The 17,283-nt window shown below is 39.7% G+C and overlaps 1 protein-coding gene across 1 annotated transcript in view; it reads left to right on the top strand.

Moving 5' to 3' along the window:
• Positions 1 to 17,283, top strand: part of LOC127627230 (protocadherin-15-like) — a 505,252-nt gene that overhangs the window by 445,289 nt on the left and 42,680 nt on the right. The window contains exons 29-31 of the mRNA XM_052103574.1: positions 588 to 676; positions 15,609 to 15,785; positions 17,037 to 17,255. Coding sequence (XP_051959534.1) covers positions 588 to 676; positions 15,609 to 15,785; positions 17,037 to 17,255 — 485 coding nt within the window. The remainder of the gene's footprint in view (positions 1 to 587; positions 677 to 15,608; positions 15,786 to 17,036; positions 17,256 to 17,283) is intronic.

Here is a 17,283-nt window from a genome sequence, read left to right on the forward strand (position 1 = left end):
TGGATTACACCACTGGAGTCTTATTGATTACTTTTATTCTGTCTTTTTGTGATTTTTGAGGCATCAAAGTTCTGATCACCATTCACTTGCATTGAAAAGATCTACAGAGCTGAGATATTCTTTTCAAAATCATAATTTGTGTTCAAGAGAAGAAAAAGTCATAGACATGTGGGATGGCGAGAGGTAATGATGTGATTTGTTTTGTTATTTAACTATCCCTTTAATGGATTTGAAAAGGAATGGGAACTTTTAAATGGAATCAGAGTCAGAATTGTGAAATTCCTTACGATTCACATCCCTAGATATTAACCACCTCAAACAACAAGGTTTATAGGAGCAAATCTATTTTTGTAGGTTAATATGTTCACATGCAATTCTTTCATCCTGTAGTAAGCATGGACTTACCACTATTGGACCATCTTGATTCTTTTTACTGATTTCTGTCTCCCATTTTCATTAACCACAACACAACATATCATGTATATAAATGTTACACACATAATCAAAAAAGTACACCTTTCATACTACAACATTTGTCTCTCTTTTATGACTATATTATACTAGATTATTTATGTCTTGTTTCCCAGGTGTCTGTGGTAAACCAGCTGGACATGCAGGTGGTCGTATCCAATGTGCCGCCCACCGTAGTTGAACAGAACAAGGATCAGCTGATTAGGTAACATATGAACACACACACACACTTTATCACGAATAAATAATATAAAACTGAAGTCACCAACATAAGCCCTTTCCAGGCAGCCAGAGAGTGCTTTTATGTTGTAATGTATGCACGAGCACATGACTCCTGCAGATACAGATGTTTATTTTGGGGATAAATCAGGGGGTGGCTTGATACTGTCATCCTCTCCCACACAAAATCAGGACTCCCACTGTGAAGTATCTGCCTCCAGAGCAGAATATATAAAAAACCTTGTTCCTCTGTGAGCCATTAGCCAGAACTTATCTTCACATTTCTCTCCATTAAAATTACATATTGTAAGGCTAAATGTCATTAAAATATGTCCAGGTCATAATTTGCCCCCAAATCAAAAGAAAGAAAACAAATATATATATATATTTTTTTAATTTTTTTATTTATTTTTTTTTTATTTATTTTTTTCAATCAGTTCAAGATTTATTATGAGGGCTTGTTTAAAGACCCGTCAATTTCAACAACCGTAAGACATGCTTGTGTAGCGTCTCGGGTGCGTTGCGTCATAAACATAACATTTTTAGGTCTCTGTGTCAAGTTAAATATAGTTTAATACTTAGAACACATCTTGAAATCCCTTAGTTTGAATTTTCCCTCCATCAAATGTTTTGAACGCATGAACGTAACAAATGTCTGTTTTGTGCAGTCTGGTTGTTTTCTTCACTGTATAAACTGCGAGTTGTCACACAGCTGAAATTCAATTACTGCCCTCTGGAGTAAACAGGTGGTACTACAAGCTTGCATTTCTCAGGAATCTTCCTTATTACAATCCGGGGGTATTGCGATTAATTGCTTACATTTTTGTTAACGCGTTGTTTAAAAACAAAAATTAATCGCACTGAATTAACGTGTTAAATTGACAGACCTTATTTATATATATATATATATATATATATATATATATATATATATATATATAAACACAGTATTTAGTGTAGATACTGTATATTAGTCCTGTCAGTCGATTAAAATGTTTAATTGTGATTAATCGCGTTTATTTGCATATTTTGAAAGTGTTGAAAATGTACTCTATATATTCTAGTGGTCGACCGATATATCGTAGAGGCAGATAAATCAGCCAATTTTCAGACTTTTTCTTTATCGGCATCGGCCGATACATTTTCCCGTTTGGCCGATTTTTTTCTTGAGGGTTCCGAAACTCACCTGCTTTCATGTGAAGTGACTGAGACATGTAAACAACCAGTCACAGTTTGTTTTGTTGTTATATGCCATTGTGTTACACAATAATACACAGGTCTGCAACACAGTATTATTTAAACATATCAGAGCCACAGCAGACACGTTTGAGCTCATAATATTTAAGTGCTCGCCTGTTTCATTCTCCCTCTCTCTCCTCAACAGTTCCCTATAACTTTTACCCATCTTGTCTAATGATAAAATGTCAAATACTTCTATTATATACCATCTGCAAATATGCAAATATCTTATTTAAACAGATGTAATTCACAAACCTCATGAAAATCCAGCGTTTTCTTCCCATCGAACGCTCATCTATTATCTTACTCTGAAGTGCATATACTATCAGCCAGAATCAAATCTTCAGGATTAGGATAAAAAGTTTTTCATTCACAAATCATGACAGTCTGACCTGTGACAATCAAACATGCGATCCAGGTCGCTGAAACTGTCAGGAGATTGCTGCTGCTCGCGCTGGATCTGCACAAGCGCATGAGTGAAACTTCAAGGCTGTGTCTGAAAACTGTAAAATGCTGCCTCCAGAGGCTGTTTACGGAGGTAGGATGAAGATAAGGTGCTATTCAAACTGTTCTGAGATCAGTTCCCATAAGAGTTCATTCATTCAAAACAGCTGTCAGTTAAGCCATTAACTGATTAGTCTGCAAGGTAGCAAGTCAGTTGCCTACTTTTTACCAATTTACAAGTGCTTCACTTTTACTTATAGCACATGTCTTATTCACTATGCACTGTATGTTCAATTGGTTTGATTCAGTTTTTTTTTTTTGTAAATGCGATTGCTAAATGCATGCCATCCATTGTTGCTGGAATACTGTGTGTACTGTTATTTCCTTCTTTTTAATATATGAACAATTTCTTCATGTGCAAATAAATGACAAAAATTTGATGACTAAACAGAAATCTGAAGAAACTGCTATCGACTCTTTAAAATACAATATTATTTTCAGTTTTGTGTGAAATTGAGTATATATAGTGCTGAATAAGAGTTTATTTCTTTTATCAATTTTATCTTTGCTATTGTACTTTAAATTGTGTGATATATCGGCATTGCATCTGCATTTTGGCCACCCTGCTCTCTGGATATCGGTCGACCACTAATATATAAATATTTTCCTTTCAAAATTCATTTATTTCTATTTTAGGAAATAAAGCATAACAATGTGCAACAATATAATTCTTTATTAACATTTTCCAAACAAAGATTCCCAAGCAAAGATAGAAATGCACTAAAATAGCCCCAATTTAAGTACCACGAAACGTCTAAGTGGGAGGTTGACTAACTGAAATTTGCAATGGGCATAATCCTTCATATCCACAATATTAATCTGCCAACACACTGTGGCTATCCACTTTGCCACAGCAATCATGAAGCCACCAAGGGGAAACCGCATTTACAATTGGGGTCAGGGTGTCAAGTGCCGCTTTGAACTCTACATAAAAAATGCTTGCTGACAAAACCATCTTATTCTGCGTTTTGGTGATAGGTAAGACTTGATATGCACCTGTAGTAATTAAATTGCGCCTTATAAAGGCTTAAAAATACATGATTTCTATCACATGTCCCATCTGGGCTTATTTTGTACAACAAAAACCATTAAGAGGTTCTTTCTCCATAATGTTATCACTGGCATGGAAGCACTGATGTGTGTAAACTGGAAAATACTGCCTTTGGAGGCTGTATACGGAGGCTGGATGAAAAAAAGGTGCTTTTCAAACTGTTCTGTTTCCAGAGTTCCATTAATTAAAAAATGTTATCGGTTAGGCAATTAACTGATTAGACAGAAAGGCAGCAAGTCACCTGCCTACCTTTTCGAATGCAACCACTGTGTGTTGTGAAGTGTGCATCAGTGTAATATTTCTGGGTGGACACATCACAAAGGTTCCATCCTTTCAACAAGTGTGGATGCTGGTTTATGCTTTATTTGCTTGTTATTGATTTATTTTTGTCTAATTTTTGATGTTCATTATTAACAATATTTATTGATTCCATTCATAAGACAAACAAACACAACATAAATTACTCACTAAAATCAGTTGGGTTAAAAATTGACCCAACACATAGCACAATGGTGGGTTGATATAGCACCGACCCATTGTTGAATTATTATAACCCAGTGAATTGGGTAGCAAGTTTTACCCTATGCATTGGGTTATAAAATAACTGGGGCATCCCAGTGCGACAAAGAAGCGCAGCATCTCGTTCCACTTTTTTCAGGGAACAAGGGTTACAATACGTAACCAGAGACATTCCCTTTACAAAAAGCTTCACTAGGATGCTGCGCTGAGAAAAGCGCTTTGGGAACGAGAATACCCACGCCGCCGCACTGAGGCTGTCCGGACCCCTACGGTTGTGAAGTGTGCTCACAAGAACGCGAGAGGTCTCAGACAAGAGCTTGAGATGTCGACTCAAGGACATAAGAGCCAGGAGTAGCATGAACATCCAAACTATAAAATCTGATGAATGTGTGCGGAGAGGACCAGCCTGCCGCATCACAGTCACTCCTGGGCTGGGTGACTCCGGGAGAAGTAGAGGAGACATTGCGCTGTTCATACAGGCGAAGAGGTCCTCTTCTGCCTTGTAAAATCTCACAGAGATTTAGCTGACGTGAACGTGTACCTCCTTGATGGTTTATGTTAGAGACTGCCGATGTTTTGCCCACCCACACCAAGACATGGCAGCCTCTGGGGGAAGTATTTCAGGGCCAGAAATACAGCCATCATCTCGAGACAGTTACTGTGACAACCGAGCTGACGACCCTCCCATCCCCTTGAGCTGGACGACCACTTAAGACCGCTACCCAGCCCGTCAGGGAGGCGTCTGTCGTTAGCAGCCTGCGACAACGAGACGCACCTAGAGTGGGACCCAAGGTAAGAAACTGGGGTCTGAACCACATAGAAAGGGAAAGAAGTGCATGGCACGTAACCCTTATTAGTCCTAGGGGACTGGCCCTTGGATGAAATCCCCTGGCTTTTAGCCACAGCTGAAACGGTCTCATATGGAGAAGGCCCAAAGGGATCACCGTGGACGCAGATGCCATGAGACCTAGTATTTGTTGATACTGGTGAACAGTGCAACCTTGACCTAGCCTGAGTTTGCTCAGGGTGTTCTGAATGGACGTGATACGAGCGGGAGACAACTGTGCCCGCATCGTGATCGAATTCCATATAACCTCCAGATAGGTGATTCCCCGGGTAGGAGAGAGAACGCTCTTTGACATTGAGTCTCAGACCCGGAGAAACAAGATGAGCTAAGACAATATCCCTGTGCTGAACTGTCAGTTCTTGGAACTGCGCTAAGATCAGCCAGTCGTCTATATAATTCAGAATGCGGATGCCCCGAGTCGCGAAGGAGCCAGTGCTGCATCCATGCATTTCATGAATGTGCGGGTTAATAGGGCTAGGCCGAATGGAAGAACCCGATACTGGAAGGCTTCGCCCCCGAAAGCGAACCTCAGGAACTTCCTGCTGTGGCTGAATTTCTATATGAAGATATGCATCCACGAGGTCGATGGTGACCAGCCAAATGTGATGTTGGGCTTGTGACATGATTGTCTTGATAGTTAGCATTTTGGACTTGAACACCCTGACTGGGTAGTTCAAGCTTTGAAGATCTAAGGTCGGACGCAACCCCCCCCACCCTTCTTGGGAACCAGGAAGTATTCGCTGTAATAACCTAAATCTTTCTCTGGAAGGGGAACATGTTCTATGGCCCCTAGACCGAGAGATTTCACAGTTCTTTCCACAGTAGAAATGCCTGCTCTGGTTTACGGTAGTGGGGACCACGCCGTTGAAACATGGAGGGAGGCGAGCAAATTGAATTCTGTAGCCCTTTTCTACTGTTCTTAGGACCCACATAGAAGTATCTGGCAGAAGTTTCCATTCTGCCAGGTACTCTGAGATGGTATTAATTTATGACTTCCTGTTGAGGAGGTGTTTAGTGTTCCGCATCCAGGATTAAGGCATGAAGCAACGGTACACCCACTTTTGGCATTAAAAAGTCACAATAAAAGTGATAAATGTCACGACGTGAAAAAGCGATAACCGTCGTGAATTCATGGGTGCAGAACTATCTGAAAAGTGGCTTCTGATTAGGCTATCACTCAATGTCATGTAGATGCTGGCTGTTGTGTAATACAGGGGTCGGCAACCTATGGCACGCGTGCCAGCATTGGCAGGTGGAGGGGTAATCAATGGCATGCCAGCAACGGCGAGAGAGGAGGAAACTATGTTTATATAAGTTCCGCACCTGCATTCCAATCTACATCTTGATGTAAATCCTTCCTCATGATTACGCAGCGTGTTTTCATTCAGCCTACATTCTGTGTGTCATTTGTTTCTTTTTGCTCTCAGAACAACACGTCATGTAATAAGGAAAACACCACTATAATCCTTCATCGGCATAGCCATTGACTAGGAAAATAAAAAATGGCACTCCATGTCAAAAAGGTTGCCAATCCCTGGAGTAATATCTTGTTGAGTCCAATTTGTGTATTATATAATTTAGTGCCTTGCAGATATAACTTTCTAGATAAAATGTTTCATATTTCCACTTTGAAGTATTTTAATGTTACACTATAAAAATTACAATATACTTTTCTTTCAGTTGATGAAAAACTGCCGTGTCTGCAACACCGGATAATGAGTCTTAAAGCCGAGGCGTCTTACAGTTTCTTCATGCGTCTGCCAAATATATGAAATATTATGTATGATTTCCAAAAAGTGTCGGGACGAACACAGAAAGTGAGGGGGGGCATCGCAATTAATAGTTTCTACGCCACAGTTTAAAATAGGCTGGCTTTATAGCAAGTGTTTTGTCAGTAGCCAAGTGAGCAGCAATACAGCAGACCCAAATTTAAGGTGAGATAATTTAATTAATCATCTATAATTTTATGTTGATAAAGAAAATGAAAAGCGTTTATATAACGTGATATTATTAACTTACCTCTGTATCTTCTGTTGGCAGTGACACTGGTAGACCATTGAAATTTAAAATGTCCTCACGAGACCAATTTTAACCCAACTGAGTGTGTTATTATAGAAACAACTCAATAAACGTTTGGAATAACCCAACAGAACGACCCAATATGTTAAACCGAGCTTTTGGGTAAAATAAATAACCTAACGAGTGTACGGAATCAATTATATACATTAATGCCTGTAAAGCAGTCAATGGAAAGGAGGAGGTGAGAACAAACATTCTTCCCTCGTTTTCTCAGGCTGAGGCGTCCCCAGCATGACGTACCCCCTCTCTTTCCCTGGGGGAGGGCGTGCCCTAAGCCCCGTCTGCCGGCAGGTCATCCCCGTCTACCTGGACGAGGGAGGGGACAAGGGGAGGGAAACATAAATAATTAAACTGGGGGGTACTTCCTGTAACAGTGTAGTCCCCCCCCAAAAAAACTGTAAAATCTTAAAGAGAGGGAAAAGGCCAACACAGAGGGGCAGTGAGAGAGAGAGAGAGAGACAGAGAGAGAGAGAGAGGAGAGAGAGATGAGAAAAAAAAACTCTTACTCGCCAGTTCTCCGATACACCACAGCTTGTTCCTCGGCCACTCCTCCACCCTCCATCGTCCTCTTCGAGGCGGCTGGGCTCCTTGTCCCCCGGCAGATGGCCGCGGCTGCTCCGTTGGGGTGGACGGTAGTGGCGAGAACTCTACTACGGCGGATCACTCTTCCTTATCGGCTTTCTGCACCAGTGTAAAGTGATCAATGGAAAGGAGGAGGCGAGAACCGGCTTGACGATACAAATAATAGTTTAATTTCAAACTCAAACAAAAGAACAAAAATACACAACGGACATGTCCGTAAATGATCTCTCTCTCCCGCACGATCCTCTGCAGTCGACCTTTATCCCTCTCGGAGGCTTGATTAGCCTAATACGGGACCGGGTGTGTAGGATCACAACCCGGCCCCGCCCTCCGCCGTGCCACAATGCCCAAATTCTTAATGCCCTGTTTGGGCCACTGGAAGGCGCCCGGCTGAAAAGCCTTTACTGGGCAGTACACTGTCAAAGCCAAAGCTTTGGATTTAGACCAATTGACTTTGTATCCTGAGAACTTAGATAAGGAATTATTAATTCTGTGGAGGAAAGGCATAGATCTAGTGGGGTCAGAGACGAATAATAAAATATCATCTGCGTAAAGCAAAAGCTTATGCGCCATACCCCTGGAAAATCATCTGCTAATGGTTCCAGGGCAATACAGAACAATAATGGGGAAAGAGGGCAACCCTGCCGGATGCCCCTATCCAGAGTAAAATAATCTGAAATTAATCCATATGTTTGTACCGCCATTACCGGGTGCCTACAAAGTAAATTTATCCATCCAAGAAAAGTATTTTTGAATATAAAATAAAATAAAAATTGTCAAAAATAAAATTATAAAAGACCACATTCCACATTAGTGCAACAATCAAATTGCAAACTTCCCCCCGAACCAAACAAACAGAAAAAAGAAAAACTTGCACATTAACCCTGTGCACGATAGCGCCAACCGGCGTCATTTCTCTAAACTCAAACAGTCAATGTACGCATACTAGAGCTCCTGCGACAACTTTGCCTTCGAATTGCTCAAGCCCTGTGTTTCTATACAAAATTTGTGAGACACAATTACACAACAGAAGATAATCTATAAAACAAACCCCAGCCAATATGTGGAATAAAACACATAGAATGTGTAGATTCATCCACATAACTGTCCCTAAGGTGTGTCCCTCAACACAACAAACACCAGCCTCTAGTGGAACCAGCACAAAGAAAAAGGCTGTTCAGTCAAACAAATGCAGTGAGCCGGCCCATTCAACTGCCATATGAGTGCAACAAATGACCCAATCACTCCAATGTCCTGCAAGCAATACTCCACAAAACAAACTCCAACCAATAGGAGGCATAAGCACAAAGAATGTGCAGATTCCATTGATGTAAGAGTTCCTGTCTTCCTCAGCGGATCGCCGAGCCAGAACTCTTTGTGCTTGCTCAATTTCCAGCTTATGGCCTGTTATGTCGAGCAGACTTGGAAAGAATCCAGGAATTTCACTATATCCCAACATTCCCAATCTTCATCCTCAGGAATTCCAACAATTCAGACGTTATTCCACTGGTTACGATTTCCCAAATCCTCCAACTTCTCCCAGATGAGCTTCAAATCCACCTTGGTTGCTAGCGAATTAGCAGCTAATTCCCTCTCAGATGACTCCAGATAATCGATCCATTTCTCGACATCACCCACTCTTGTAACCACCTCAGGGAATTTCGTCTCCATGGCCGTGATCGATCGACATATTGCAGCAAGATCCTCCAAGTCAGCAATGACCTTCGTCATCATTGCCAACACGTGCAACAGTTCTCACTGAATTTCCTTCACTTCTCAGGCCAAATCGACTCCCTGGCTTGAGGCCTCCGGAGGGGCGTCAGCTTGAGCACGTAAGTGTCTTTTAATATCTGGATTTTGAATTTTTTGACATAATGTCTTCCTAAAACAGTGATGGATCAGGGTTTATCGAATCTCACCTGTTTATGACACAAAAAGTATCAAAACTAGCAAAGTGCGCAGAGTTCGCCATTCACATGTCCGAACCTCGCATGGCATCACGTGTCTTCTGGTTTATACTTTTTTGAGCTGAAAATGCATTAATCAAGAATGAACAAGTTAAACTTTTTAAATGAATCGTAAAAAACCACACTTATCAACATCAGAAAGCACAGGATGGGGATGCATTCATGAGTTCAAAAACAGGTAGACAAATAGCAATTTCAACTGCAGGGGTCTCCAGATGTGTTCTTCTATGTTTCAAACTAAGCATCCTAAAAAGTTTGTATATGATGCAACACAGCCAAAGTTATTTGCTCCAAAAGCCACTTTCTGATGCATGTGTACGTAGAAGCATCCTAAGAAAACCCCTAAAAAGTGAATTCAATTGCAAAATGGATTGCTCTGGACTGTCAAAGTTTTTTCTTCTGTGGTTTTTGTTACCACCTGATTGGTCAACTTAAGGTAGATTGACCAATCGGCTAGTTCAACCACACACACCTCAAAAATTAAAGCCGAAATGTACATGTAGTGTTTCTACATGTTTAAAAATGATCTGGAGATCATAAGATGCTCGTAAACACTCGGCTTCTATGGTAATAATTCTAGCCGTGAAACGAGCACCAACGATTGCATCGCAATTTCATACAACAGGCCAAAATTGCACCTTGTACACCTGGCCTTAGGCAAACGCAGGACCAGAATCTTTCCTAAAACTCCCTGACCCGCTCTTCCAAACTTTCTCCCTGTTCCACTCCCCCAGCCTCTGTTCTTTCCCATGTTCTTATTTCACCTTAGCTGCTTTGTATGGGGAATGTGAGGCACTGTAGATAATTGGCTGAGGAGGGCTGCCTGCTCTTAGATGAGAGCTGAGGCCTAATAAACACACCCACCGGGAGACAAGGACACCAGCTTTGAAGTGATGCTGTCTTACACACCTCATTTCTGCCTTTGTATTTGTCCTCTGTGTACCTCTGCATTCAAAACAACCCATGTTCCATGTAGTCTGACAAACATGGTTTACATAGTTGTTGCAGCTCTTGTGATATATTTAGGCAGAGTAGTTGTGGCTCTTGTTTAATTATATGAATATATATAATACAGTGATTACTGCATTTAGCATTCTTTGTGCATTTTTGCAATGGAGTGGAATTTGATTGTCAGTTTATTTTCTCTGATTTATGCTAAAGAATTAATGGCTTTGAAACTCTCTAATCAGCTCAGAAATGATGGAATGTTTATGTTGTGGCCCTTTGCACAATGGGTGTTATTCAGTGTTTAATAGTTAACTTGAATTGTAAGTATTAATATTTGATTGGAGTGATGGTGGCGTAGTGGGCTAAAGCACATAACTGGTAATCAGAAGGTCACTGGTTCGATCGCCATAGCCATCACCATTGTATCCTTGAGCAAGGCACTTAACTCCAGGTGGCTCCTGGGGGATTGTCCCTGTAATAAGTGCACTGTAAGTCGCTTTGGATAAACGCGTCTGCCAAATGCGTAAGATGTTATATACAAATGCTTTGTTTAGTAAAAATTGGAGGAGGTCTAAGTCAACTAATACGAATGCAAAGGGACATTAGACAGAGGTGTCATCTATCTGGTCAGTTGTATGCATTAGCAGTAGAACCTTTGTTGTTTTTATTTAGGAAGAATATGTCTGGTATATGTGATGGTGACAGCATTCGTAATGCAATTAAGTTGACTGCATATGCTGATGACATCACTATTTTTTTTAAAAATCAAAATGATGTAAACAATTAAGAATTGTCTTTGGACACATGAAAAAGCATCATCGGCAAAGCTAAATTGGAATAAATCGGAAGCTTTAAGGTGTAATGAAAAACAACAGAGTTTTTACCAGTTATCCCTGAAAATGTGCAATGGGGAAAGGTACTTTAACATTTCTAGGGATTTATTTAGCAAGTGAAGAGTTTCAACAAAAACAATTGCGGGTATGAAAAGGACAAAGTTTGTGCTAAGTTGTCTAAATGGAAATTGTTGCTGCCTCAGCTATCCTGTAGGGGAAGAGTGCTGTTATTAACAATTTGGTCGCTTCCACCCTGTGGCATACGCTGAATGTTTCGGAGCCACCAATTAATTTTTCTGTAAGCATCCAGAGAGTACATGTAATCTTTTTTCTGGTCTGGACTGAACTGGTTGAAGGAAACTATTTTGCATTTACCAATTCATGAAGGAGGTCAAGGACTGATAGACATCAAGTCAAGAGTTGCTGGTTTTAGTCTACAGACTGTCCAGGGCTTACTTTATCATCATGATCAGAACTGGATGGATGTGGCTTGTGCCCTCATGAGGAAAGTTGGACTTATGGGTCTTGACAGAACTTGAAGAATATAGACCTTAATGGACTTACATATTTTTATGCTTCATCTTTACAAGTGTGGCAATTTTTTTCTGTGGAAAGTGTCAATGTCTGGACATTGGAAGAACCTTTGTTTTTTAAATACATTTTATGCCTATTGAATTATTGAGTTTCTAAACTCTAACTTGAAAAGTTTGCCATCTCAAAAAAGATGACCAGTGGCTTACAGCAGAAGAATTTTATATGTTGTATATTGTATATTTGTATATAGTGTAAAGGCTCTTAATTTAAGAGCAATTGGAGCACTTTCAATGTCAAAATGGACTGGGTTAGTTGAGCTAGGCTCTTCCCCGAAATGTAGTTGGAGATCCATGTACAAGACACCTATTGAAAACAGAATAGGAGATTTCCATTGGCAGATTGTACATTGGGCAATACCCACAAACAGATACTAGGCACATCTGAATCCTTTGCATAGAGAAGAATGTATTTTATGTGGGGTCTCTGAAATGATTAATCACCTTTTTGTTGAATGCTCACGATTAAGAGAATTGTTCAGTTTGTTAAAAGATATTAGCCAACAGTTAGTTTTTTGTTTTCTATTTGTCAATTTGTATTTGGGCCAAAATAAACAAAAAGTAGTCTTATTGAATTACATTTTTGGAATGGCTAGACTGGTTCAAACTGACAAAGTCCATGTTAACTCCGTTAACTACTCTGTACAATTGTGGTGAGAAGAATATAATCTCAGAATGCTATTCTGAGATGTGGGTTGGTGCTGTTTTGGTGGCACGAGGGGGACCTACTCAGTATTAGGCAGGTGATTTTAATGTTGTTGCTGATCAGTGTATATATGCACACCAGATTTACTGGTTAAATTTAAAGACTGCATGTAACTGTAAATATCAAGTTTGTAAGTGATTCTAACACTTTTGAAAAGTATGTAGATTCATATCTGTGGCCTTGCCCCATATACTTCCATTATAAATGCCTTAGTGTAACCAGTGCCATTACTAAAAAAAAAACAACTGAGACAGGTCAAAATTGGTTTCTGTGTTTATCAGTATTATGCCAGAAATGATGTGGATGGGGCTTAACTTGTATTGAGCCCGGATGTCTTAAAGGCAGTGTTGAATAAAAACAAAAACAAAATTTGAATAAACAAAATCCATATATCCATATATATATATAATATTTTTAGTTGCCAAAATTAAATATTTAAATAATACTATTTAAATCAATTTAAAATGTTTAAATATACAGGTCCTTCTCAAAAAATTAGCATATTGTGATAAAGGTCATTATTTTCCATAATGTAATGATAAAAATTAAACTTTCATATATTTTAGATTCATTGCACACCAACTGAAATATTTCAGGTCTTTTATTGTTTTAATACTGATGATTTTGGCATACAGCTCATGAAAACCCAAAATTCCTATCTCAAAAAATTAGCATATCATGAAAAGGGTCTCTAAACAAGCTATTAACCTAATCATCTGAATCAACTAATTAACTCTAAACACCCACAAAAGATTCCTGAGGCTTTTAAAAACTCCCAGCCTGTTTCATTACTCAAAACCGCAATCATGGGTAAGACTGCCGACCTGACTGCTGTCCAGAAGGCCATCACTGACACCCTCAAGCAAGAGGGTAAGACACAGAAAGAAATTTCTGAATAAATAGGCTGTTCCCAGAGTGCTGTATCAAGGCACCTCAGTGGGAAGTCTGTGGGAAGGCAAAAGTGTGGCAAAAACGCTGCACAACGAGAAGAGGTGACCGGACCCTGAGGAAGATTGTGGAGAAGGACCGATTCCAGACCTTGGGGGACCTGCGGAAGCAGTGGACTGAGTCTGGAGTAGAAACATCCCCGCATTCCCCAGGTCAAGCCACTTTTGAACCAGAAACAGCGGCAGAAGCGCCTGACCTGGGCTACAGAGAAGCAGCATTGGACTGTTGCTCAGTGGTCCAAAGTACTTTTTCGGATGAAAGCAAATTTTGCATGTCATTCGAAATCAAGGTGCCAGAGTCTGGAGGAAGACTGGGGAGAAGGAAATGCCAAAATGCCTGAAGTCCAGTGTCAAGTACCCACAGTCAGTGATGGTCTGGGGTGCCATGTCAGCTGCTGGTGTTGGTCCACTGTGTTTTATCAAGGGCAGGGTCAATGCAGCGAGCTATCAGGAGATTTTGGAGCACTTCATGCTTCCATCTGCTGAAAAGCTTTATGGAGATGAAGATTTCATTTTTCAGCACAACCTGGCACCTGCTCACAGTGCCAAAACCACTGGTAAATGGTTTACTGACCATGGTATTACTGTGCTCAATTGGCCTGCCAACTCTCCTGACCTGAACCCCATAGAGAATCTGTGGGATATTGTGAAGAGAAAGTTGAGAGACGCAAGACCCAACACTCTGGATGAGCTTAAGGCCGCTATCGAAGCATCCTGGGCCTCCATAACACCTCAGCAGTGCCACAGGCTGATTGCCTCCATGCCACGCCGCATTGAAGCAGTCATTTCTGCAAAAGGATTCCCGACCAAGTATTGAGTGCATAACTGAACATAATTATTTGAAGGTTGACTTTTTTTTTGGTATTAAAAACACTTCTTTTATTGGTCGGATGAAATATGCTAATTTTTTGAGATAGGAATTTGGGTTTTTCATGAGCTGTATGCCAAAATCATCAGTATTAAAACAATAAAAGACCTGAAATATTTCAGTTGGTGTGCAATGAATCTAAAATATATGAAAGTTTAATTTTTATCATTACATTATGGAAAATAATTTATTTATAAATTTAATTTTAATAATTTTAAATTTAATAATTTATCACAATATGCTAATTTTTTGAGAAGGACCTGTATTTAAAAAACTTTTTACAATTATTTAAGCATTTGTCAAACATATTAAATATTAATATATTTAATATATAAGATTAAACTACATGAGAATACTGAAATATTACTCTTTTGTGAATTCAGATGAAGTAGAATACTGTGTTCTACTCAGGCTTCTACACAGTATTCTACTTCATCTGAATTCAGGGCATTTTTAAGGAAACCACAAGTTACTCAACTCAATGCAAGTTACGCATTCTGACTTGTGCGTTCAAGTTCACTTGTTCAATCACATCATTGTCGGTGCAGATGTAAGCTGTAATATTATATTTATGTTGTGGATATAGCTAATTAATCTCACATATATAGGATGTGTTTGAGTGAGGTTGACACTTTAGTAAAGTTCATTGTACAGGTGTTCAGGTCTTGCAGCTCATGCGGGGGAATCCCCAACATACTATAACTGGATTATTTGAATCAATTCTTTCTATATTTTTCCATCTTTAAATAACAGTGTTAGTGCATTAATAATATCTTGCACATTTTTCAACAGCAATATTGTAATTAAAAGTGTTTGATTATTGTCATTATGCACCTTTTTTTTTTCTCTTCATTATCAGTAACAAAATAAAAAAAACTCATCAGTTGTTGTGTTGACGAGATTAGCACTGGTTAAAGGGCTATGGACCATCAGGGTAGAGAATATTAAGCCTGTTAATGTAATTGTATTGTATACCTCGGTGTTTTTTATAAAAGTATACCAGTGGACAAAAAACTCCAGAAAACATGGGTTTTGAAAACAAATCTGGCATAGTACCATTATCCACAGACTGTGCTTCTGTCCTCACAGCCTAATTTTCAAATCCATTCAATTAAATATGGCATCTACCCTGACTACAATACACAGTGTAGAGCGTTCCTTTAAGTTAATAAAAGTGTCTTGAAAGTCTGAAAATGTTTTTTTTTTTTTTCTTTCTATCTCTCCGTCTCTCAACACAGGATTTTAGAGCGCTATGTCCAGGACCAGATCCCTGGGGCTAAAGTAGTTGTAGAGTCTATCGGGCCGCGACGTTTCGGTGATGGTTATGATCAGGAGGACTACTCAAAATCTGACCTGATGGTTTACGCAATCGATCCTATGACCAACAGAGCTCTCTCAAGACAGGAGCTCTTCAAGTGAGTGCCTCCTCTCATCCAACACGCCATCTCAAGCACCTCTTTCCTCTCTTAACCCCTGACCTTTCCCTTAACCCATGCCCTTAACCATGGTTGACATGGTTGAGAATACGAGGCTGACCTTTGAAAGGTCATTGCATGCTCTTAGGCAGCCAAACAGTCAAGTGAACCTAGTTCTGCCCCAGTTAAGCTATTATTCATGGTCACTGACATGCTGGAAAAATCTTGTAAACCTCTGTGTCTCTTGATTCTACACAAACCAGGACTACCTTATTCATCAGAAATGTTTAGAAATTAGCTAGTTACTTTAAATCTTCCAAACTTCATTAGCAATATATAAAATGGTCAGAAAGGCAGAGAGCACAATCAAAGGAGAGACTCCACATAAATAGGGAGCAGGGCAAACGAGGAGATGAGACACAGGTGGAAATAATTAAGGTTAGATTGGCTTTGACAAGAATCCCATGCCTCTAAACAATCACGTGAGCCTGTAAAACAAACACAAAGATAAAGAAAGTGGAACAAAGCAACCTGAAGTCATGGCACCCCTCTACTGTAGCTTTGAAATCTAATTTGGCATGCCAAGATGCGTTGCACCAGGTTTGACATCACTGATATCAAACACCATTGGCTCTCCCATGTCTCTTAACCAAATGTGGCATGCCCAGTTTGAATATGTGTAATATTTGAAAGAATATTTTTTAATATGTTTAAATTCCCTTAAAAAAATCTAGAGTTCTGGCAAACTAGCTGCAAACTTGCCACAAATTCGCTGCAAATATTTGCCAGAAGTTTGCAGCTCTTCAATGGCAGTGGTGAATCTGCAGAAAACCTTTGGCAACAATGGACAATTTGCCGCAAGATTGCCGCAATGCTCATTTGTATGTGAAAATAATCAGTGGGAGTTTGCGGCAAGTTTTCTGCAAATTTGCCATGATCTCTGGATTTTGGGCATTGTATGGCTTTGGTATTGTCAATAGTAAATACAATTTGTGCTTTTATAATATAGTTGCCAAGTAAAATATAAGTTATAGTGCATGGCATTACATGTCTTTATATGAGAATTTGCATGCATTTCTGGGGCTGTATGCGCCATCCGAGGAACTGCCTTTATGGTCTCTTACTGATAGTGTTCTCTAGGTATTTTAGATATCTTTGGGCAGGGCTACTCAAGGTAGCTAATTCAAATTAACAATGAAGAGATTCTTTATGCAAGACCAGATATGTAATCATGCATGTGGTTTTCTACAGGTTTTTAGATGGGAAGATATTGGACATCAATAAGGAGTTCCAGCCCTACATAGGTCGTGGAGGACGTATTCTTGAGATCCGCACACCGGATGTGGTTGAAAGCGTGAAGAAGGCAGTTCAGTCTGTTGGATATACTGAAGGAGCCCTGCTGGCCCTGGCCGTCATCATTATCATGTGCTGTATCCCAGCCATCCTTATTGTCATCATCACCTATAGACAGTAAGTTTCGACACCATTGACAAATCAC

The sequence above is a fragment of the Xyrauchen texanus genome, chromosome 33 (genome assembly GCF_025860055.1).
Source record: "Xyrauchen texanus isolate HMW12.3.18 chromosome 33, RBS_HiC_50CHRs, whole genome shotgun sequence".
In the NCBI taxonomy this organism is placed as follows: domain Eukaryota; kingdom Metazoa; phylum Chordata; class Actinopteri; order Cypriniformes; family Catostomidae; genus Xyrauchen; species Xyrauchen texanus.